This window comes from Staurois parvus, unplaced genomic scaffold (assembly GCF_062004578.1).
Source record: "Staurois parvus isolate SC_StPar_1 unplaced genomic scaffold, SC_StPar_1.0 ptg001108l, whole genome shotgun sequence".
Classification (NCBI taxonomy): domain Eukaryota; kingdom Metazoa; phylum Chordata; class Amphibia; order Anura; family Ranidae; genus Staurois; species Staurois parvus.
In genome coordinates this window covers 74,801-98,151 of record NW_028318904.1, presented here as the reverse complement: position 1 = coordinate 98,151, position 23,351 = coordinate 74,801, and the positions used below count along the sequence as shown (strand labels likewise).

General features: G+C 47.1%; 1 protein-coding gene across 1 annotated transcript in view; it reads right to left on the bottom strand.

The window, feature by feature from the left end:
* The window catches only part of LOC149440231 (receptor-type tyrosine-protein phosphatase epsilon-like), a 102,850-nt gene that overhangs the window by 33,747 nt on the left and 45,752 nt on the right, over positions 1-23,351 (bottom strand). Inside the window, exons 10-15 of the mRNA XM_089658868.1 lie at positions 12,986-13,056; positions 12,848-12,884; positions 11,785-11,882; positions 7,220-7,336; positions 5,505-5,659; positions 4,957-5,092 (exon numbers count right to left, since the gene is read on the bottom strand). Coding sequence (XP_089514994.1) covers positions 4,957-5,092; positions 5,505-5,659; positions 7,220-7,336; positions 11,785-11,882; positions 12,848-12,884; positions 12,986-13,056 — 614 coding nt within the window. The remainder of the gene's footprint in view (positions 1-4,956; positions 5,093-5,504; positions 5,660-7,219; positions 7,337-11,784; positions 11,883-12,847; positions 12,885-12,985; positions 13,057-23,351) is intronic.

Below are 23,351 nucleotides of genomic sequence, written 5' to 3'. Positions count from 1 at the left end.
CGTTTCCTGTCCCATTTTGTCTGAGGCCCATAGATGTTAATCAGGCGCAGGTCCTGACCCCCCATGGAGACGTCTAAGACCATGCATCTCCCCATTTCTACCTCAATAATCCGCCGACAGGTTACCATGCCAGAAAAAAGTACCACAACTCCAGTGTAAGGCTCAGCCGCAAGAGACCAGAAGGAGGGGCCGTGCCTCCACTCCTTCGCCAAATGAACATACCCCAAACTGGACAACCTGGTCTCTTGCAAAAAGAAAATGTCAGCATCAAACCTGCTGAGCAAAAATAAGGCCATGTTACGAGCACTTACTGATTTTATGCTGGCGACATTAATGGTCGCCACCTTCAACGGAGTGGGAACCGCCATCAGGATGATCGAGGCACATGTTTCTTAGCCTGCTTACCCCCCTCCCTACTTGGAGACCCTACACGCTTCAATGTCCTCTGTGATTCCTCCTCCATGGAAACCATAGACTCATCATCTGAAGATCCCTCATCTTCCACTTCAGATAACACATCAAAAGTGTTTGACACCTCCACCCTCCCAGGGTCAGGTACAGGCACATCCTTCTTCCGTTTCTTCTTCCCAGACTTCCTTTTTGCCTCCAACCACTCCATATCATAATTTGATAACCCACACTGCAAAGCCCCCTCCCCTTCTACCATCACCAACATCATCCACCCCACTCTCTCCACTCACCACAGCAGTCCCCCGACCTTCACCCCAACACCCCCACCATCATTCACTCTACCCCCCAGTGCCTCACGCCCTCTAATCCTCAGACGCTGGGGAGCAGGGGTCGGTGTAACCATACACTTTGGTCCAGCTCCCTCCACAGCCCCCACTACCTCTGGGGAAACTGACACAGGAGGATCAGACACAACATCCACAGACACTGACTCAGGGGGCACAACACCAGGAGATGACACATTGGATGGATCATCAGACACTGGGACCACAGGGACAGAGACAATGGGGACCCCTGGCACAGCCTTCCTCTCCTCTGCCTCCTCCATGTCCAGACAAAAAAGTTCTTCCATCAAAGCTAACTGGTTATGCATGGCCTCAGGGCACCGGTTGTACGAATGGCCAACCTTATTACACAGATTGCACCTGATGATGTTACAATCCTTAGCCAGATGCCCCAGATCCTGACATAGAGAGCACTTCATCTCTGGACATGAGGAGGCAAAGTGACCCCGAGAACCGCACTTATTGCAGAGCTTGGGCTGGCCAGGGTAGAACACCACAATCCTATCCTTCCCAATGAAGGCTGAGGAGGGCAGATGCTGGACCACATTCCTGCACACATACAACCTCATCTGTACCAACCACCCACCAGTCCATATCCCTCTCTCATCCACAATCTTCTTCAGGGGTGTAAGTAGCTCCCCAAATCTCCTCAGCCAGACAGCCAAGTCAGCAGAAGGGATCGACTCATTCCTTACTAGAATGGTGACCGTCTTAACTAGAGGTTGGCATGAGACAACCTTTGGGACGAGTCCCTTCCACTCCGGCAGACCCTTATACATGTGTTCATATTTCTCCCAGAATATATCCAGAGACTCGGGGCGCACAAAGGACAAGTCATATTCATAGGATCCCACCGGACTGATCAAAGCGAAGATCTCATCAGCCTTAAAGCCCATCTCCAAAATCCTGTCCACCACCAACTTCCTGACTGGGGGAGCACCCCCACCTTCCCACCTGAGCTGCACCAAATTCCTCCTCCTGAAGGATAGGGGTGCAGATGGCGGACCTGCAGCAGACCTCCCCCCAGAGCTGACAGCCTGATGTGACCCCCTCCTCCCAGCCAGAGCCCCAGCATAGGTCTTATTTGCAGCATTAGTTGTAGTGGACCTTAAAGCTGCACCCTGCCCATTGGTTGCAGAAACCTCAGAACCCCCGCTCTGCAAACTACCATCAGAGGCAGCAGCAATCACTCCATCCACCAACACACAGGCATTCCCCTTTCCAGCATTGCAAGCACTCTTATCATTCACATGTTTCCTTTCACTCATGGCACTACTGCTCCCAGCAGACCCACTCACACCAGATGCTCCTGTCTTGCCCTCCCCCAACATACTCCTCTTAGGCAAAAGCCTTCCACTCCTGGTCTCTCCCCCCTGGGTTTCAGCAACACCTTTTATAGTGCAGCTGACATTTTCCCTCCCACCATTTCTGCTGCATTTGCAGCCATCAGTAGGGATTGTCCAGCCAAAATGTCAGATCCCACCTTTACCTTCCCCCCAGCAGAGTCCACAGTCACAGGGTTCCTGGTATCAGAGTCCACAGTCCCAGCAGAGTGCAGTCCTGCAGGCACAGCAGCCATCTTCCCTGCAGAGCTCTGTGCACACACAGGAGGATTTCCCTCCAAAACCCAGCTGTGCACATGGCTGTCCATACTGGAGTCCAAACTGTCACTTTTAATAAAGCATGGCTTTGCTGTCTTTTTCTCCTTTACAGGACCAGGTACAGAGTACTCACCGTCAACCTCATCCGCAGAATCCTCGGAAAAGCGGAAGGTTCTTCCACTTAGGGGAGACTCCATTTCATTGATGAACTTTAGCAGCCCTCCGCCATGTTCCTCTACCTCCTGTGCTGTTCCTCCAGCTTGCTGGGGAGGGAGGCAGAGGCTGACATTTCCTCCAGGGAAGCAGATCCTGAGGTGGATGGGATAGCAGGGGCAGCATCCAGGACCCCCTCCTCGCTCTCCACCCGTACTGCCACCGCCGATGCTGGATCCTTACTGGAGTCTCCCTTCATCTTCCGGAACCTTTCCTCATTCTGGAACTTTTCTTTGAAAGCTCCGCTCTTCTCCTTCAGCGCTTTCACCAAACTCTGCTGCTTCTTGATGGCGACCTCCAAACCTTTCATCTCCGGCTTCAGACTCTGCCGCTTGCTGCTCCATGCCTTATCATGGAGAACTTTCTTCTTCTTATAATCTGCTTTCAGGTTCATCAGCTTTTCCTCCTCCTTTGCAATTCTTACTAAATAATCAGCAATCCGCTGTCTGAAGACAGGGAGGGATTCCCCTCTTTTAGGGCCACAGCCAAGGTCTTCAGGTGTAGGTGAAGCATGGGAGGGCAAGCTGGGTCCATCAGGGGGAACTTGGCCTGAGCCTATCCCAGAAGAGGCCATGTTTCTGGGGCCAGGCGAGCAGGCCTGGCCCCCTAGTGTCTGGAGAGAGAGAGCAACTGCACCACAACCTCTCTGGTGCAGAGTGGAAGCTCCTCTGGTACAGAGACTGTGGGGGAGGGGACATTAGAGTGTAAGCTCCTCTGGTACAGAGAATGATGGGACTGTGGGGGAGGGGACATTAGAGTGTAAGCTCCTCTGGTACAGAGAATGATGGGACTGTGGGGGAGGGGACATTAGAGTGTAAGCTCCTCTGGTACAGAGACTTATGTGACTGTGGGGGAGGGGACATTAGAGTGTAAGTGTCATGGTCGCCCAATCGCCACCCTCAACAAGCGACAATCACACAACCGCGACCAACAATAATATGTCATGACCGCGGCATCAGACCCCAGACCTTCTCACCAAACTTGTGACCAAAGGACCGGCCGATCTAAAACCGCGATGTGACGTGCGTAACAATGCCACACTCAGCTGCGTCCTGCACAACGATTGTCCAGCTAATAGAATGCAATCGACGCACCGGCAGCCTGAATGCGCTTGTTACTGGGTCGGGTTAATTACGCAACTAACCCTTCACTGCCACCACCCCTTTTTGTAAAGAGAAAGGGGAAACTCTCTTTATCCAATATACACTGTAATGGTTGAAAAGTCGCCTGTCCAATACGGTCACTGCAGGCCGATTGGGCAGAGGATTAAACAAACACAGTGGCGTCTCTTCAAAAGGCAGGAATTTGTGAATTGCAAGTGCTTAGAAACAGTTTAACACTTTCAGAAAGAAAGATTTATTACTAAAAGAGTCAAACAGGTGCAATAAAATATTTACAAAGAAAATGTAACTAGATATATATATATATTTATATATAAAAACAGCATATCACAGCCAAGAGATAACAGGGAGAAGTTAAAAGGTTAAGTTACTTGCCATGTTGCAGAGTGGAAAGGGTCTTTGATCTCCTGCTGTTACAATGTTAAAATTAGGAGATCTCTTTAGCTTATCCTCAGGCCTACAGCCTGTGCTTTTTTAAAGTCCCCCAGCAGGGGGGTGCCTTTGAGTAACTGGCCAATACTCTGTTTAGGGAGGGATCTCGGGCGGACTCTGAATTAAAACCAATATCTTCATAATCCATGATATGAAACACAGGGGACAAACTGACTTGAGGAACGTTCATTTCATTCTGTCACCTTTAACTGTTAGGTTTTGTGAGGTTACAATCTCTTTCAATTCCTGGGAGAAGCTGCCTTATCTGTTTTATGATGGGTGAGCCTACACAGGTTCTTGGGTAAGTGCTTCCCAATTCTCTGAGGAACACTGGCCTTATCATGAATTAGGTGAGGAAGGCTACACTTTCACAGACTGCTTGACACCGAACTAGGGATGCCTTGCCCTGCTATTGACCCATAACCAGCACACACACCATCTGTCACTGTGCCTCTCAGGAAGGGAGGGGGAAGGGAATAAAGGATTGAGGAATACTTCTATTAAAAAAGGGGAACTCCATGTCCATCTCTGATGAGCAAGTTTGCTACAGTAAGCTCCTCTGGTGCAGAGACTGATGTGACTGTGGGGGGGAGGGGACATTAGAGCGTAAGCTCCTCTGGTACAGAGACTGATGTGACTGGCTCAGTGATCTCTGTACAGCGCTGTGGTATATGTCAGAGCTATATAAATAATAAAGAGTATCATCTATAGCCATTTATTAGCTCTTCGTTGTCTATCAGGGAGAATAGGGAATCAGGTGACATTGGATTAGGTGTCATGTGATGGTGAAGTCAGTGGTGTGACATAAAGGAGGACAATAGAACATTAACAAACCTTTTCCTGCACCATCTTCACTCTCTTCTTTCGCAGCTCTGACACACACTTATAGACATTCACTTTCTTCACCGCATGCGCCATCTTCAGGAGAATATCCAGTGCTATAAATGTGCCCGTTCTGCCAATCCCAGCACTGCAAACATGGAAGACCACTGGGGTGTGAATTGGATATATAGGAAGAAAGAAATGACTTGACCCCCCCCCCACAGGCTGAACCAGGGTTGGCATAAGCCAGCCTGCTGTATTTTTTATTTATTGAAAAAGCATGCCCCCTACATGAAGCCAGACATACAAGACTCAAAGGAGTCTATTAAACAATTTGCTGTGTGAATGGCTCAGCACAGCCACCATGATTAATCCCCATAATAAATGTATTTCCTATGATTGTTAGCTCCCTCCAAAGGCCATATAATGGTACGTTCCTGAAATACTGCAATCAGGAAAATAGAGCATTATGGACACTAGATGGAGCTGATGATAATAGGAAATTAACACTACCGGGGGCAATGTACTTTCATGAATGCAAACTGTACCTAGCACCATACCTGCAATGTACGATGGTGGGTCCGGACCCGGGGGTCCTACACTTGTCCATCAGTGCTATCAGTTGCACCAGGTCAGACGTGTTCCTGGGCACCCCATGATCCGGCCAGCGCAAGTACTGGAGCTGTTCCACCGTAATCTGCACCATAGACTGCGCCTAAACCGGAGAGATTTACATAAGACAACATTGCCACCGTATTACAGGAGGAGAAAATAAGGGATCTACTGGCGGGATCAACAGATAAAAGAAGCTTACAAGGGGGACTCAAAACAAAGACTGCTGTAATGCTGCTCACTGACCTCATCATATATAAGGTTTGTATTTGCTCGTTTTAACTACTCGAGGACACTGGGTGTGCTACACATGTCCACAATAACATACATTGCTGATTCCCCACCACCATGTACCAGCAACTAATTGTTCTCTGTAAATACAGCCGTTCTGGTGCTGTCAAAACATAGACTGATATGTGTTTATCAACATTGATCAGAGAGAAAGTAACATTGCTTATAAAGATCGATCAGATGGGAGATAGAGATACAAAGTAACATTGTTTATAAACATCAGTCAGACAGGAGATAGAGAGATACAAAGTAACATTGTTTATACACATCAGTCAGACAGGAGATAGAGAGATACAAAGTAACATTGTTTATAAACATCAATAAGATGGGACATAGAGAGATAGAAAGTAACATTGTTTATAAACATCAATCAGATAGGAGATAGAGAGATACAAAGTAACATTGTTTATATACATCGATCAGACAGGAGATATAGAGATACAAAGTAACATTGTTTATAAACATCGATCAGATGGGAGATTGAGAGATACAAAGTAACATTGTTTATAAACATCGATCAGATGGGAGATAGATCGATGTTTATAAACAATGTTAGTTTGTATCTCTCGATCTCCCATCTGATCGATGTTTATAAGCAATGTTACTTTGTATCTCTATATCTCCTGTCTGATCGATGTATATAAACAATGTTACTTTGTATCTCTCTATCTCCCGTCTGATCGATGTTTATAAACAATGTTACTTTGTATCTCCCTATCTCCGTCTGATTGATGTTTATAAACAATGTTACTTTGTATCTCTCTATGTCCCATCTTATTGATGTTTATAAACATTGTTACTTGTATCTCTATATCTCCTGACTGAACAATATTTAGAGAAATTTTACTTTGTAATTATCTCCCATCCGATTAATGTTTATAAACAATGTTACTTTGTATCTATCAGATGGGAGATAGAGAGATACAAGGTAAAATTTCTCTAAATATTGTTCAGTCAGGAGATATAGAGATACAAGTAACAATGTTTATAAACATCAATAAGATGGGACATAGAGAGATACAAAGTAACATTGTTTATAAACATTATGTATCCTAACCAGCCCTGATTATTTCCTACTTCCTTTTTTTCCTTTCAACTTTAGTTTCCTGATGATTTTTTTCTATTTTTATTACTCATTAATAATTAAAAAAATTTTGTTTTTATTTTGTTTGTTAATATTTTAGTGTTACATTTAAAAAAAGCACAAAAATAAATAAATAAATAATTTGTAAATAATGTTGCATAATTTTAGTTTCATTTCAACAAGACAAATTAGAAAAAAAAAAGAATATAAATATAAAAAATAGAATTTTTGGTTCTATTACATTTTTTTCTATTTTTAGGATTTCATAAAAAATAATCAAATCTTTACTTTCGTCAGGCTGAAGGTGCGGATGGTGATGGCGGCAGTCTGGGTTATTTTCTGGACAGACACTGTGATGTCACCGTAGGTCTGGCTCTGCTCTGGCCAGTAGCACTCACATTTGACCTGAGGGGATTCAACATTTAAAACTGAAATGAGTTGGGACGTTTATAAACAAATCTGAACTGCAGACATAAAGCACACAGACCAATGCAGTGCTGTAATCATGAACACGTCATTCTGTGTGTTTTATAAATACAAGCAGTGTCAGTACTGGAATGTCACCTGGTATCAGCTTTTTGCACTCATTGGACAACAGAGATCAGTTTGAGTTTTAGAAGCAGCACCAGAGGCTAATCAACTCATGTATTGACAATGAGCATGCTGATAGGAGGTGAGAACAGAGTAAAAGAGAGCGGAGCTCGTCCAAGTGCTGCTTCACATTTCATTATCCAGTCAGGGGCTGGGGGCGGATCCATGATGGCTTGGGCTGGATCCATGATGGCTTGGGCTCAGAGGAAATGGGTTGTCTGATTCTATCCATGATTAAAATCTCATCAGACTGAGGACATCTAGTGGCAGAAAAGTACTTCAGGGGACAGATGCAGGTTACTGGTACTGCTTTAAGTACTGTGTACTGCACCACTTTTACAAAATAGGACTCTGAGCAGAAACGGAGAGTCTACAAGCAGGAAGAGTTACACCATCTGGACAACATCACATCCACCTTTACTGTCCAGCATCTTTCCAGTCTATAATTTCTCCCTCATCATCCACCCTTCCATACCCACAGTTCACCATTCCATACTCACAGATCCATACCCACAGTCCACCCTTCCGTACTCATCACAGTCCACCCTTCCGTACTCATCACAGTCCACCCTTCCGTACCCACAGACCACCATTCCATACTCACAGTCCACCATTCCGTACTCACCATCCACCCTTCCGTACCCACCGTCTACCCTTCCGTACTCACAGTCCACCCTTCCGTACTCATCACAGTTCACCCATCTGTACTCATCACAGTCCACCCATCCGTACTCATCACAGTCCACCCTTCCATACTCATCACAGTCCACCCTTCCATACCCACAGTCTACCTTTCCATACCCACAGTCTACCCTTTCATACCCACAGTCCACCATTCCTTACTCACTGTACACCATCCTATACTTATGGATCACCATCTCATTATCATGGCACATTATCTCTTTATGGCCCATCACCTCAGCTTCAGGGTCCATATCCACATCCACTTTACACTCCACCACCTCATTCTCAGGGTCCACTGTGACAAACTGTCTGACACCCTGACTGGGTATCTCCACTAAACTACAACTTCCTCCCCACTGGAACCAGAATACAGCAAATTTACTCCAGGCATCAGACAGAACCAATGTTGGAGTAAAACAGGACTGACTTTATTAAGAAACAGCACAGAATTTATACACAAAAACCTTCCCCGTAGACAGGTATGGCACACACTACAAGTCCCAGGAGAAAATTACATTACATAAAAAAACAAACAATCAAACACAAGAAAACAATGGATTCCTTCCTGGCACCTGGAAGTCTGGACTCTGGAAGTAATTAAACAAAAGTTTATCACCTAAATCTAATTACAGAAAACAACAGCTGATGCCAGGAAACCTGTCATAGAAAATAAGGTTTCTTAACCCCATTAATACTGGAATCTCCCCCCCCCACATAACACAGCGCTCCAAAATAAAAGTTACACTATGCACAGTATGCCAAGGGGTCCTAGAAACAGTCCCTCCAGCCCTAATTGCATGGAATATGTAGCAGGTATGATTCATGGCCAGCCAGATACTCAGGAAGGAATTCCTGAGTATCTTGGGGAAAAGGTTCCTGGTAACTTCAAGAGGTGGGTCTTCTTAGTCTTGGGTCCTTAGCCAGTGGAAAGGAGGCTGGCCCCTCCAGGAGCCCAAGTCACGGTGGTTTCTGTGACATTTCTTAGCCCCTACCCAAGGTAGACGAACCAGGTCTCAGACCCCCAACTGGTCTGGACCTTTGTTAGTCGGGCAGTATGAATCCACATATTCTGTCCACATGATCTACTACCTTGACTGCTGGGGAGAAGCAAAGATGACGGCTTCTCCCTGATGTTCCCGTGTTGATGTAAGTGTGGAGCAGAAATCGTGGATGCTCTGTCCGGTTGCCAGCACTTCAGCTGGGAGGTCTTTACTGTTCTGGGGCCTGATCTGGTACTGGGGAGAGGGGACAACTTCCCTAGCTCCCTAGAGCCATGTAGGCAATGTAGGTGCTAGGCAGAGGCCAGTGGCACTCTGTCCTGTTGCCAGCACTTCAGCTGGGAGTTGGAACTTCACTACATCAGCCTGTCATGGGGGGGGGAGGAGCCACCTGCCCTGAGTTGTTGCTGGTGCTGGGCAAAGGTTGGTGGGCCTCTGCCCTATTGTCAGTGCTGCTGCTGGGGGATCCCACATCCTCCACTCTGGCTGGCTGATGGGGTGGGGAGGACAGCTTCCTCTTCTCTTGAGACTCTTAACTGCCGCTGGAGAGAGAAAACTACCTGCTTTCCCTTGTCCTTGGCCTGCCACTGGGGAGGGGGAATGGCTTCCTCCCCCCTGCATCTCAGCCTGCTTCTGGGGAGTGAGGACAGCTTCCTCCCTTCCCTGCTGCTCTGGAATTGCTGAAGATCCAGGGAACAAGCTAGCAACACTCGGGCCCAGGGTCAGTGCTTCAGTAGGTGACTCATAATCCATAAAATACATGGGTGCTGGGGCATAATGTTGAGCTTCATCAAACAGTCATTTGTGTGCTTGTTCCAGCTCCCATTCTTGTGTGACTATAAAGTCCAAGTCACTGCCCAATCCAAGCTCACTAGGAAGGTTCAATTCCCTAAAATCTCAGCTGTCTTCCCATCTTCACTCCTCTGCACTACCAAGTTGTGGATCCTCCTGAAACATCAAAAAAACCATTCCAAGGCCGCCAAAGGCATAGCCTTCTATGGGATTGTTCTCCAGCGATGGACACACTTGGGTAGCATACCATTGCAGCACCCAATACCCATCATCCAGCATCAGTTCTGTCTGGACCAGCCTATCCAGCTCCATCAGCCATTCCTCCCAAGGATGCTCTTCTAGGAACAGTATACACAAGTTCAGCTGCAACCAGTGCTGATCCATGGGCATAGGGAAGATCTTTCCATAACGGTCTTGCCCCACTTAAAGAACCTCCCTTCAGAGCTCCTGGAGGATTGCGTCTCTCAATTCCAGTATGTCCCGGGCAGAACCAGGCTCTTACTGGGTGAACATCTCTTGCATTCACCACTGGAACTCTTCTTCCATGGTGACTGATTCCTGGAACACTTCTCCAAAAGAAGGGAGAAGAAACAGATCCCACTGCTGCCACCAAATGGGATGAACTGCCTGGCACCCGGACTGGATATCTCCATAAAACTATAGCTTCCTCCACTCTTGAATAAAGCAACTTTACTCCAAGCATCAGGCATAAGCAATGTTGGAATAAAACAGTACTGATTTTATTAACAAACAGCATAGCATTTATACACAAAGATCTTCCCCCTAGACAGGTATGGCAGATATTACAAGTCCCAGGATAAAATTACATTACATAAGCAAACAAACAATCAAGAAAACAATGGATTCTTTCCCAGCACAGAAAGGGTAGCTGGTATAATTCACAAACAGCCAAATACCATGGAAAATGATAAAACCCTCTTGGGGAAAAAGGTTCCTTGTAATTCCAGGAGGGGGATCACCTTAGTCCTGGGTCCATAGTCAGTGGGAAGGAGGCTGGCCCCAAGGCCCCTCCAGGAGCCCAAGTCACGGTGGTTTCCATCCACCATCTCTGTCCCAAGGTCCACCATTTCATCAGATGGCCCATCATCTCAATTATCATGGTCCATCATCTCAGCCAGAGGGTCCACCATTCAATACTCATTGTTCACCATATCACACTCCTTATCAACTATTCCATACTTAGGGCCCACTATCTTATTATCATGGCACACTATCTCAGTCTCATGGTCTATCATCTCAATCTCATGGTTTACCAACTCACCACATGATCCATCATCTCAGTTTCATGGTCCACTAACCAATGTTCACTATGTCATGTTCATTATCTACTATCCCATACTTGGGGCCCACCATCTTATTATCATGGCACACCATCTCAGTCTCATGGTCTACAATCATGAGCCACTATCTCACATTATTATTTTTTCTATCTTTACTGCCCACTGTCTCATGTTCTCTTTCCACCATTCCACCTTCACTATTCATCACCTTCCTCTCGTGGTCCTCAATCTCACACTGACTACACTTTTTCTTATTTTCACTGAACATTTATCTCACTTTCATTACCACCTCAAGTTCACTTGTTATACTTTGTCAGCCTTTTACAACCTGACCTGTCTTCTTGGACATCTCACGTTTAGTTTATCACACACCACACATTCACTATCCATTATTTACCCTTCACTATATCTGTCGAATATTCCTATCCTCTCAGCTTCATTGTCCTCTCATCCATAGTCACCACTCCTTCACTATTCATCACCTCACCTTGTTCTGCTCCTGCAATCCCGTCAGCATGACAATGACGGAACTGTTCTCCTGCCACACCATGTTCCAGAAGTCTGCCAGAGTCCTAGGAAGGGGACCTGGAAGAAGAGTAATAAGTCTGAAATAAATGATCATAAAACATTCCACGACATTCCTGCAGAAAAATGTCATTAGACTATATTGCTGTTATAAAAATACATTCCATGTAGAAGACTTTGAGCTGTACAGATCTTACTCAACCCATTACTGGAGGATATATGAGCTACAAATTCCCAGCTCTGCATCCCTTTACATACAGACTTAAAGCAGAGCTCCACACAAAAAGGAAAGTTCTGCTTTAAGGCTTCATCCCCCACTCCCTGGTAAGGATTGGCATCTTTGGGGAGCGGGTACTCAATTTTTACGGGTACCGATCCCACTGTGATTGCCTAGGTGATCAGAAGTTGTCCTCATCCCTCACTTCCCGTAGTCTTCTGGGACACGTGACAGGTACCAGAAGACTACGAGACAATTCACAAGGCCCAGCGCTACTCATGTATGCACCGTGGGCACCCGGCTGTGAAGCCACAAGCTGTCACCACTTAGGATGCCGGCAAGGATGGCCAGTGAAACCGGCTGCGGTGAGGACAATGCTGGATCGAGGGACAGGTGAGTGCCTGTTTTCTTAAAAGCCAGCAGATACAGTTTTTGTAGCTGCTGCCTTATTTTTTTTAGATTTTGACTGGAGCTTCGCTTTAAGTCTGGCCTACAAGACATTACAGTAATTTACTGATGACCTCATGGCAACTGGGCAGTATGAAGCCTTGATGGCAGAGTCTGATATGCAGAGCCTTATCCAGGGGCGGACTGACCATTTGGAAACTCGGGCACTGCCCGAGGGCCCGGGGTCAGTAGGGGGCCCCATAAGATGCCCCTGGTACCTTTTACATAGGCTTTTTTTAGTTTGGGCAAGGACACAGGGGCCCCATGATCCCCTATTGCCCGGGGGCCCCATGAGTTGTCAGTCCGCCCCTGGCCTTATTATCTGGTGCACACAGTATAATATGTATGAGTGGTCACTCACCTTGTGTTGCTATGTATAATTTTGGAGCTTTGTATCCCTGGAAAATAAGATATTTGACACACATATACTGTATTTTACAGTTTTATTTATGAATTGATATATATACAGTAACAAATCTGGATAGAGCTCAATACTTACGTCAACGTAGGAGGCATTTATATAATCTGATCTGGAGGGACCGGACCTCAGGACCACCCGAGAATCATCATCTGGATAACAAAGACAGAAGTCATGATACCCCCAGGTATGGCACATTTGTATACTGAGAGTATGAACACTCTGCTGATCAGAATATTGAGACTTTATTAGGATGTAAATTCCAGGCTCAACTTACCAACCCCAATTTTGTAGAGTTAGGAACTACAGAACATCGGGGTGCCGTGACGAGTCTCTGTGGCTTACGCATGTATTTGCAAATGTGTGCTAACTAAACCCCTGTTTTGAACGCATAATGTCAGACAGGTTAATTCAGATTGTTTGCAGGCTGGCTGGCAAGTTGAGCTGGGAATTTTTCTCTTTTGTTTGACATGCGTTGCCCTTCCATGTGTTCCTTGCTGTAAAAGCCAGTTATAGACTGTGGCAGTGGCCATTTTAGTACTGTTGAATTGTTGGTCGAGGGAGTGCACTGGACACCTTAGCTGCATTGTGCTACATGCTGGTTGTCCAATGCGCTCCTGTACCTATAAGGAGGGGTGGGCTCCCTCAAGTCCACCTGCCCTTGGTCTATCCATTAAATACATGTGCCTCTACTATGGGGGCTCTCAAAATATGTAGAGTTAGGAACTACAGAACATCGGGGTGCCATGACGAGGCTCTGTAGTTTACACATGTATTTGCAAATGTGTGCTAACTAAACCCCTGTTTTGAATGCATACTGTCAAACAGGTTAATTCAGTTTGTTTGCAGGCTGGTTGGAAAGTTGAGTTTGGGAATTTTTCCTTTCTGGGGGCCCAGTTGGGGTTCCCTATGGGTCTGTAAACTTGAGAACTCCTATGGACACTTAGCTGCCACCCATTGACTTTGTGGATTACTGCCAGATCATGTACTGTAAGAGACTACTTGCTACCTCTGCGGATTCACTATCTAAATGGACTCTTGCCTTGATGGGATTGCTTGAATGAACTTACCATCTGCCTAAAGTACAGGCACTTTATGGGGAACTTTGAGAACCCTGTACAGGAATATAGGTGAAGTTGCTTTGGCAGAACCGTTCCTGTATGCCTTTGCACTACTTCAGTAAAAACGTTTGTTATTTCTTAAATTGCCTGGTCTGAAGTCTGTCAAGGAGATGCAATGCATGGCGTAACAAAAGAACAGGGCTTATAACAAGGGATAAACACTACTGAAGGTTCACGAGTGGAGAATACTGCAAGTAACAGATCTAATTGCCATGAGTAACCAGTGGAGTGTTTGGTGCTTAAGCTGCCAGCCGGCATGTGTACCATGTGACTAGGTAAGGATGACGATGTGCTCTGGTCACAAGGAGGTTACTAAGTGCACCCCATCCCTAGTGGCTGGTGCCCCATACCCAGGACCGGACTCACAACACGGAGTCTCCATGTATCTAGCTGTATGTCAAGGGAGAGAAAATGCAAGAGGATCCTCAATAGAAAGTCACTGAGAGTGATATGGCATCAAAGCTGGGCTGGCGGGCAGGATGAAGGTTCCACAGTATCCCCTCACAAGTGCTGCACCATGGAAGGAAGTCTGTGTACAGTTAGTCATGTAAAGTCCCTATGAAGTGAATGAGACTTGACAGGTTAATTGTGCCACAACAAGTGCTCACTTCTAAGTTGGAGTCCCGCTTTAATGCAGATTTCCCATGACCGTGGCCTCCACCTACTTGGTTGGGCATTAGCAAGTGAAGAGTTTAGAGTTCCCTTTTAAGCCCCGCCCACACCATTTCTGCTTCTTAGTATCAGAACACAGTGATTGTACCTTACTGCTTCTGTATCTCATTGTATATGGTCAAAACCCTAAAAACACACATTAAAGAGGAGCTGGGATGGGTCTATGGAGGTTGGTCAATGCATAAAGTTACATTTTAAACAGAACACAAACCTTAGAAACATATGAAGCACCCCTTGTGTACATAGTGTGGATAGGTTAGGTAAGTTCAGTTAAGCTTCACTGCCAGTGCAGTCAGGGTTATTTGGGCTTGTTTACAGGTTAGCTGGCAAGCTGTGAGGGCTGAGCCTCTGTCACCTCCCCCTGGCTCCTGGAAGCTTCCAGAACTTAGTGGGTGGAGGGATAGAGATAGAAGCCTGAATATTTATGGGAGCGCTACCAATCCCTGTGTAGGTGGAGGTAGGTGGAGCCCAGAAGGTGGAGAGTTGGCTCATATATGATCAGGAGCCTGGTCATGTGGGGATAGAATCCAGGATCCAGAAGTCTGAATGGGACCCCTGTGCTGGGGGGCTCTGCCTCCAGGCAGAACATGAGAGAGAGACAATGTGCTGAGAGAAAGGAGGAAGGTAGTTTAGAGAAGCCCTCACCCCTTCAGTCTCCTCTTGACTGATTGAGACACCCTGGCAAGGTGTGGACAGAAATTGCCATCTTTGCGGCAGGAATAAAAGGGACTAAGTGAGTCTGTTTCACCACCCAAAGCCTATAGGGGAGAGGCAGCCAGGTGCAATACCCAGCTAGCCATCCGGAGGGACAGCTTTTGACCTTCAACCCCTGCTTGGGGTACTCTTGTGCTAATGTGCCAGTGCTGGGATCAGTATTGGAAGTGCTATACCAGTCTGTTAAAAGTAGTTTCCCCTGAGAACACAGTCTGGAGTTTTGTGCTAAGAAAACAGTCTAGCCACAGTTGTCCTTGAAGTCCTTCTACCCTTTTCACCCCCCAGAGCCTATGTAGCACTACCCCCCTTAGGAGTCACTAGAGATATGGATCCCCCTATAGTTCTGTACAGCCAGGCAACACACATTTCCTTCCAGACTTGCACTCCAGTGACAGCAAACAGTCCTTGAACTTGTTTTTTTGGATCTTATTAAGGGGTAAATAACTTGGATGGGGTGGGATGTCAAAGGAACTGTAAAACTGAGGAAAACTTCCTGGAACTATGTACATGTAGTCAGAAAGGATTTTGTCTTCTCTCTTTGGAGAGCTAGTCAGCTTCTCCTTATGTACCTCCTCAGACCCCAGATGAAATCTCCTTTTCACCCAGCTGCCCAAGGGAATCCCTGGCCAAGAGGTCCCAGAAGCTGCCACCTTAAATGAAAGCAGTCCCAGATGGGGGCTACCCAGGTTTCACACCAGAATGCCCTTTCCCCTAATCTGGCCCAGGGGGTGTGGCATTACTCACTCAGTCTCTCCTGCAAGCTTGTGAGTTGGTGGCTGCCTTCAGGCCTTATGCTGGGCTGTCTCCTTCTCTGCATCCCAGGCTGTCCTTTCTCAGGGGACAGTGAGGCAGAGAGATTCTCTATTCCAGCTCCTCTGCCTGCAGGTAGGCTCCTCTCTTTTACCCCCTCCAAGCCTCCACACACCATCCTGCTCAGTTCATCTTCCACCCAAACTTTCCTGCTGCTGAGCAGGCTCTGTCACTCTTAAGGGCTGTCCTGACCCCATGCCAAGCTTCCTGCTTGGGGATTGGCCAGGATCCCTTGAGAGTGCAGACCAGCCACTCCTCACCCCCTCCTACTGAACTCTAGAGACTTCTCCAAGTCTCTAGATCAGGGGGAGTTCCAAAGAGCAGGTCTGCAGAGCCTCTCAGCCCTGACCGAAATCTGACCCCCCCTCTGATTATTCCAACAGGCTGCTAACTTAAAAATAATTATCTGGGGGCGTGGTCTGCCACGATCCAGAATGGCCGCCTAAGCTCATAGCTCCTGCCGGCCGGAGACAACTTCACTCCCTGCACAGAGGATCGGGTGAGCGTAGGGTGTGCAGTAATGGGGAAAACAGACTGGAACGCCTCCGGATCCCGGTCACGATCCCCTCGGGCCCCTAATCAGCAGCAGGCCAGACACATAAAAGAGCTCTTCCGCTCCCAGCAGAGGGACAGGCCGCAGGCATCCCCTTCTCCCTCTCCCCCCTCCCTCTGCAGCTGCTACTAGCTCACAGAGCACAGCCTCGGACGCAGTGCCAGACTCTGTCCCCCAGCATGACCTCTACTCAGCCACCCATACATTATCATTGAGAGACCTTCATGCTGTGGCTGCAGACATAAAGGTCACGTTCACCTCTGCCCTACATGACCTATGGGATGACCTTCACTTCTTGGGCGCTAGATTAGAGGGGATGGGACTCTCCTCCAAACAAAATACGGATGCAATAGTTGATATACAGCAGATGACAGCGTCACACAATTCAAATATCCGAGAATTTTACAGACACATTGAGGACCTAGATAACCACGGACGCCAGAATCTGTGGAACCAAACGATATTCACAGAACAGTGGTGGCCATCTTTAATGACCTTCTAGGTCGTCCGCCTGCAACTCCAATTGACCTGGAGCGTGCACACAGAGTGCTCCGTCCCAGGGGCAGAGATGATGACCCACCCAGAGACGTAATATGCTGCCTGGTTAGTTTCCTGCTTAAAGAGGACATTCTCAGCAGCACCAGAGAAAGAAGACGTCTCCTGTATTGGGGGGGCAGAAATACATCTATTCCAAGATTTATCCAATCTGACCCTACAACAAAGGCGGGAACTTCGCCCTTTACTGGACTCACTCTGCTCCCACAACATACCCTACAGATGGCGATTTCCCTTCTGCCTCTCTGCACAAGCAAATGGGCGCAATGTCAATCTGTGAGTTCCTGAAGATTTACCCAATTTCTGCGCCTCTCTGGATATACCACTGATCGACCTTTCTGACTGGTACAGAACCATGCGGCTTCCATCTGCCACAGACCGGAAACCAGTGCAATAGACAGGCAAGGTCCACTTTCTCGTCGACGCCGCTCTGTCCCCACCACCCCTCCGAAACCTCCCGAAAGAGGTTCTACTGCCATCTCTAGCCCGACAGCCTCTCCTGCACACCGAAGGCCCCGACATGAAGCTTAGGAGTCTTGGACTCCAATTTGCTCCTGGCCCTCTCATCCACATCGAATTACCAGCTTACTGCTGGCTCCAAACCTGCACACCTCACCTCTGCAGTACTTCAAGAGAACCCTTTGTTTCCTTGCTCCCACCATTGTGGGCCTAGGATCTCCCACCCTGGAATCCCTCACACACCTGTTCTAGCCTGAGCTCCTGGACACTTTGTCACATATGCATTTGCATGCCTAAAGATGCCACCAGGGCCTCATCCCGCAATCCTCACCTTCCACATGGCGGCCCGTCTGCCACGGTCCATATCACTTTGCCTCCCTTCTCTGAAGATCATTTCTTGACTTTGCCATTGGTATCTCAGACTGTAGTTTCCGGCCCTACATCCTGGTCTCCATTTCCAACAGGCTCTTTCCACATTTCAAGTCCATCTACACCTCAACTTAGTGAAGGACCTCTGGAAGATCCCTGCTCTCTCGCACCAACCTTCCATTCAATCCAGGACTCAGTCTTGATGCCTCCGAGGTTATCCGAGTGTCTCTGTGAGGGCCCCAAGGCCCCTCCTGTTTGCCCCGCTCTCAATTCGCCTTGAACTGTCCACCAAAGACCCCTTGCAGAACAAATCGAATATCATTTATTGTTTAATTGAACGGAGCTGGGGTATTGGGCTGTGTTCGGACGGGGTGGTGGGGAGGCAGGGGGATCCACTGATTGTGGGGGGGGGGGGTTGTTGTTGCTATTGTATCATGGTTTTTAATTTGTGAGCGAGCATTACCTCAATAAGCCTTCTGGATGATAGTCCCATGCTGAAGTTGTTAACTCTTCTCCCGCTTTTGTACCTTCATCCATTCCATTCATAGGACTGGAGCGCCGTCTCCATTGCTCCTTCACGATATCCATGATATTCTCCGCCTCTTCCCTTACCTCTCCTCCCAGACTTACATGAGGCGCTGCTCAACTCCCCTGATGCTTTTGGAGCCCAAGCTGGTTCATTTCCTGGTTTATCTTTACCTTTAATGTACTGTGTTTGCTGGTGGCCTAGTTGGTCAATGTTTGTAGGTCTGCCGTCACTTGTTATTTTTGCTGTTACCATTATGTTTCCCATTTACATTGCTTCCGGTAGGTTGTAGTACTGCCCACCCCCTCAAGAAGTGAGCTTGGGATACTCGCATTGGCCTTATATATTACTTTGACATTGAGTGATCTTATGCCCCGGCCTGCTCCCGACCACATTTTTCAACATAGTACGATCTCTGATTGCGCAGGTCACGATTCAGTCTATACTCCACTCATTTTTACATAGGTGACATCTACCCGCACTTATCCACTGTATACAGTGGCCAGATATCCATCCCCCACACTGCCGTTATCCCCTCTACACTTCATTCAAACTCCCCAAGGAAGCACGAGTCATCCACTCTTCCAGGGGAGGAATGCGAGACTGCCTCATTTGTCTGGCCTTAGTAGTTCTCCGTACTGTTTGCCCTACCTTCGCCCTCCCTCTCCCATTCCAACATTTTCCTCTTCATCAGAGTCCACCGGCCGGCGGGCTCCCCCATTTTGGATCTACGCCCACCTCGTTCCCCACACAGTAGGCTCAGAGAGCTCTAACTGACTTTAGCCGGCTACTGCTATTGTTTCTCCTTTTTATTCTCTCCTTTTCTCTCTCCCTCTTGTTTTTCTCTCTTTCTTTGTCCCTCCCACCCTTAAGTGGAATAGCGGGTCTACTCCTCACGCCGGTTATTACTTCTTCTTTTCTTCTCATTTTCTTCTCTCTTGTCTCTACCCCCCCTTTTTTTCCCTTCCTCTCCCCTACCCCTCCCCTGACCTCCAGTGTTCCTTCCCACCAGGTGTATTACACATAAAACTATGGACATGCCCTCCTCCAATTCTTTGTCGGGACAGTGTTCCTTAAAAGTTCTTTCACTTAATGTTAAAGGTTTGAACATGCCTGAAAAACTCTCCCTCCTGCTTTCTTACCTGTACAAAGAGCGGATGTCGTCTCTCTTCAAGAGACACATTTCCGTCAAGACTCCATTCCCAAGCTCTTTAATTATTGCTTTCCAACAGTTTTTATGCCTCCATACCTTGGCTAAATCAAAGGGTGTAGCCATTCTGATTGCAAGATATCTCCCTTTGACGGTGACAGACTCTCTTCCGGATCCCGAAGGTAGATTTTTGTTCCTAAAAGGCGTGTTTACCAATAGGCCCATTATGCTCGCTAATCTCTACGCTCCCAATTCCAAGCAGGCCTCCTTTGTACGCTCGACCATTGCTTCTCTTTCCACCTTTCAGTCAGGTATGCTGATCTTGGGGGGAGACTTGAATGTCCCTTTATGCCCATTGCTGGACTCCTCTTCAGGCAGTTCCTTCTTGCCATACAAATCTCTCAGGCAGATTCGCATGCAACTACAAGACCTACAACTACACGACTCATGGCGAATCCTTCACCCTAATGTCAAAGACTACACATTCTTTTCTCCACCGCACAATAAATATTCCAGGATAGATTACTTTTTATCACAGGCGGATCTTCCTCTCCTCCACGCTGTCTCTATAGAACCGATGGTTCTATCTGATCACCATCCCATAACCATGACGCTGCGGTTCCCCGAAAAACACTCACGCTCTAAATTCTGGCAGCTGGACGCCTCTCTTCTTTCGGACCTAACAACTGAAGCAGAGATTTGTTCCAAATTGACTGAATACTTTTCAACAAACTGTACTCTAGAAACCTCCTCTCTCACGCAATGGGAAGCTAATAAATGCGTCATCCGTAGAACCCTTATAGCTATAGCCACGAAACGTAAACGGGACAGACAAGAGCGTATAAAAGATCTTACGGCCAGCATTAATTTCCTAGAAAAAGCCCACAAACATACTCAAGCCGCGTTGACACTGACCGAACTCACGAATGCCCGCTCGCTACTCCGAACCGAATTAGGCAAGGCAGCCAAACGTAGATACATTATGTCTCAGAGGTTATATTACGACTTTGCGAATAAAAGCGGGAAATTCCTGGCCAGAGCCCTCTGTGCAAAAAGGTAGGTTCAGACGGTGCCGTTGCTACTTCCAATGCCGATATCGCTTCTCATTTTGAGCAGTTTTACAACTCCCTATACAACCTCCCTCCTGAACATCCCCCACCGGAAACTGACAAACCCAGAGTCACTCTGATCTCCGACTTTCTTCATATTTATAGCCCCACTGCTCTTTCGGAGGATACGGCTCATTCGTTGGAAAAATATTTAGCTTCTGACGAACTGGAGAGTGCTGTCAAACAAATGAAACCTGGTAAGAGTCTGGGCCCCGATGGGTTTTCATTAGACTACTATAAATCCTTTCTAGACATCCTAAGCGACCCCTTTCTCTCAGCCTTCAACACTTTCTCTTCATCTCTCTTGCCACGACATCGACTTTTAGAAGCATACATCACAGTCATACCCAAAGGTAACAAGGATGATACCCTGGTTTCCAATTATAGGCCCATCTCCCTCCTGAATGTAGATGTCAAAATATTTGTAAAAATTCTTGCCAATCGGCTCCTTCCCTTACTCCCTTCCTTGATCAACTTGGACCAAGTGGGTTTCATTCCCGGCAGGGAAGCAAGAGATAATACCACCAAGGCCCTCAATCTCTTCCACTGGCTTCGCCACTCCAACACCCCCAGGTTCTTTCTCTCTTTGGATGCAGAGAAGGCATTCGATAGGGTGGCTTGGGACTATTTAAAAGCATCCCTGCAGGTGATCGGTTTGGGTGAACATATGCTCAACTTCATTATGGCCCTCTACTCTGGTCCAACAGCTCGTGTGTGAGTGAATGGCCACTTGTCGAACCCCTTCCCTCTCGGGAATGGGACGCATCAAGGATGTCCCCTCTCCCCGCTCCTCTTTGTACTTTCTTTAGAACCTCTGCTGCGCAAAATTCATTCGAACCCCGATATCAATGGCATTACGGCAGCTGCTAAAGAATACAAACTTGCTGCTTATGCGGATGACATTCTTTTGTTTCTTGTGGATCCCTGAACCACCTTGCCCAACCTGTTGAAAGATTTTTCGTTCTTTTAATTTCTGTCAAACCTTAAAATCAATTACTCTAAGTCCTATGCCCTTAACATCACTCTTTCTCCTGATATGGTATCTTTTTGCCAGTCTCAATTCCCGTTTCACTGGGAAAAGGAAGCCCTTTCTTATCTTGGCATACAGCTTACTCATAATCTAAATGACCTACAGGCCAAAAACTTCATCCCAGCCCTCCGTTCCATACAGGAAGACCTCAAAAACTGGCACCGCCCTTGTTTCTCGTGGTTCGGGAGGGCCGTGATACTCAAAATGAACGTACTTTCCCACCTCCTCTATCTTTTTCAAACCCCGCCTATTCAATTACCTCCCGCCTTTTTTACCTACTGTAGGAGAATGTGCTCATTGTTCCTCTGGAATCATAAGCGTCCTCGCATTTCATATTCCCAATTGATCCTTCCTAAACTTAAAGGAGGGATAGGGCTCTCTGACCTACAATGTTATTATTGGGCCTGCCACCTCTCCCGAATCATTAACTGGCATGTTCATTCATCCACCAAAGCTTGGGTTCACTTCGAGAACTCTTTTTCACCTTCCCCACTAGCATCGATCCCCTGCCTTTTGGTGAAGCATACACCTCAGGTCCTCCTCACACACCCAGTGCTGGGACCAACTTGAAAATCTTCCGTTTGGCCTGCAAGTCTGCCTCCATTTCAGATGCCCTTAACCCCCTAATTTCTCTTCGCTTAAATCCTGACTTCCCTCCAGGAATGCATGAGGCCTTTCTGCCCAAACACTGGCCCCATAGCCAGATAAAAGTAGAACACTTTCTCCATAATGGCCATTTGAAAACTTACTCCTCGTTGGCGGGCAGCATGAGAGATCGCACTTTCCCCTTTTGGGCTTACCTCCAAATCAGGCATTTTCTGCAAACACATGAACACAGTCAAAAATGGACCCGACCTCTTACCCACTTTGAATCCCTTTGTTCTAAAACTGAACCCCAGAGGCATCTGATTTCAGTAGTGTACCTCCTCTTAGTTGGCGGTGGGAACCATGACTCCCTTCCATCATGCCGAGCATGGGGAAGAGACTTGGAAATAAACTTTTCCTCTTCAGACTGGGACCTAATATTTACATACTCCCATAAATGCTCAATGTTTCAACGCAAGAAAACGGTTACAAACTGGCTTCACGTTGGTACCGCACCCCTTCTAGAATTCATCGCTACAATCCCTCCCTGCCTAACAAATGTTGGAGATGTGGGACACCAGATGGGTCACTTCTCCATATCTGGTGGTCTTGCCCGATTATTCAGCTCTTTTGGCAAGAGGTTCACCGGATTGCTGTATCTGTATCCACCTTATCCCTCAACTTTTCTTCGGCCCAATTCCTCCTTCACTATTCCTCCCTTCCCAGACGCCTTTATTTTAAATCTCTGGCCATACATATTATCAACGCGGCTAAACTCTGCCTACCTGTACTAT